Here is a 2,042-nt window from a genome sequence, read left to right as displayed (position 1 = left end):
CGCGCTAGCCTAAGGGCCACCTTAGCAAAGCGCATCCCAGGCTGCATAGCCGCACTACCCTACCCAACCATACCACACATAAACATGACACTACCCCCGGGGTTTACACAGACGAGCCGGCGAAGCAAGAAGAGCGCCAGAAGAAAGGGCCCTAGCCGGCGGGGCCCAGCCAGGACAAAAGGAGGTCCCACAAAGCGCCTACACCGGCCGCATTTGCGGTCGGGGTAGACGACGGATGGGGCCCACCTACGAAGGCTGTCCAGGCCTACACGAGATGAGGCAGGATAAAGAGGGATAATCCCCCTCGATCCCAAATCATTGAGGCCAATTTCTAGCCATAGAATAATGGCGCGTGTCATCTTTATTTATATTTTCAACAAAACAGGGATGTTTTGAGAGAGTTGTCATCTAGTATTTCCTTTTTTAACTTCGATTGACTGTTTGACTATATTACGAATATACAGGGTGTTTCAGAGAGACCTCCCGTAAATACAGAGGGTGATAGTACGCCAAAGAATAAAAAATTTTTGTCTTATAAACTATATGTCTATCTCCTCATGTTTTCGAGATACAGAGCGACAAAATAAAATTTTTGAAATAGAATTTTTACTAAAATTTTCAAACGGTGCGAAATATTTTTATGAAATTTGGTATTCCGGGGTTTTTAAGGATGCCAAATACGCTGGCCTAATTATTTTTTTAATATTTCATAGAGGGCGCTAGTTATGCTACATTCCTATTACATTTTAAGTTCTAATTTTTATAAGGTTAGGTTTTTTACCATTCGGGCTCCAATTCCTAATGTACAATTTTATTTTCTAAAAATAATGTGCTCTTGTTAGAACTTCCTAATGTGGACGGTTTTCGAGAAAAAAAGGCTTTTAATTAAACTCTTACAATGTTATTGTGTATAAAATAAGTGACTTTTCTCAAAGTAGGCTTATGTCAAAACTTATCGATGGATGTCTTATAAACAACGTATACATTCTTAGTAATATTTTAAACGCTAATTAACTTTATATCAAAATTTTAGTGCTTTTAGTGACTAGTTAGTAATGACTAATTACAGTCAATAAAACTTGATAAGAATTTGATACCAAAGATGAGATACCTTAAAGTATAAAAAGTTATGTCGTTTTTATCACATTAAATCTATTGCAGCTAGCGCCCTCTATAAACTATATAAAAAATGTGAACAGATTTCAATTTCTCGACCCAAAGAACCTCAAACCTCAAAATTTTGTGGATCTTTGCGTTTATTAAGAAATAAATGAAAAAAAAAAACGAAAATAATATTTTACATTTAACATCCTGTATCTCTTTAAATATCAACTTTTGTACTAAGTTCTTTTTAAAAATAACTTTTAAAAAATGTACTAACTTTTTAAAAATTCCACACATTTTCTTTCAACACCCTTTTACACAACATTATATTAATTCAAAAATATAATTGTGCACTGCCGATCGATATTAAAAATATTAAATAGCTTGTATTTAAAAACTCCAAATTTTGAAAATCTCCATTTTATCTAAAATTTAAGCCACTGAAAATTTTCTATACCATAATAAAATATATTCTAAAATTTCGGTCGAAATTGTCTGGTATATATAAAAAAAAAAGTATTTCACTTACCTCCATCATAATATCTTATGTATGTAGATACATTTATAAAGTGTTGTGGTTGTTACCGTTGAGAGTAGGTTTTACAAAGGAAATTATATGTTATGGAAATTATTATAACTGCTTAGCAAAAGCGCACGTGTCTAATTGTGCATTCTCCTAGGTAATTATAACATATTTTATTAACACTGTGTACCTTCCTACCTGGTTATTAGAATTTACATTTTTATGACATTTTAGATGCACCACAATTAAAAATTCGATTTTTATTGCCGCAATATTATTTTTAGGATATATTTATAATTATTATATTTCAGTTAAGTAATTTTTATATGATATTTTAATATGATATATGTATATTTAATATATATGTAATTGTTTGTTCTAAAGTTACAATTATTTTTTTCAAAACTTGTGATAT

The 2,042-nt window shown here is 31.8% G+C and overlaps 1 protein-coding gene across 1 annotated transcript in view; it reads right to left on the bottom strand.

The window, feature by feature from the left end:
- Nucleotides 1-1,708, bottom strand: part of LOC111692219 (odorant receptor 94a-like) — a 17,904-nt gene extending 16,196 nt beyond the window's left edge. The window contains exon 1 of the mRNA XM_023456081.1: nt 1,634-1,708. Coding sequence (XP_023311849.1) covers nt 1,634-1,642 — 9 coding nt within the window. The 5' untranslated portion in view covers nt 1,643-1,708. The remainder of the gene's footprint in view (nt 1-1,633) is intronic.
- Nucleotides 1,709-2,042: the final 334 nt, after the last annotated feature.

The sequence above is a fragment of the Anoplophora glabripennis genome, unplaced genomic scaffold, assembly GCF_000390285.2.
Source record: "Anoplophora glabripennis isolate ALB-LARVAE unplaced genomic scaffold, Agla_2.0 scaffold255, whole genome shotgun sequence".
Classification (NCBI taxonomy): domain Eukaryota; kingdom Metazoa; phylum Arthropoda; class Insecta; order Coleoptera; family Cerambycidae; genus Anoplophora; species Anoplophora glabripennis.
This window is presented reverse-complemented; position numbering and strand designations above follow the sequence as displayed.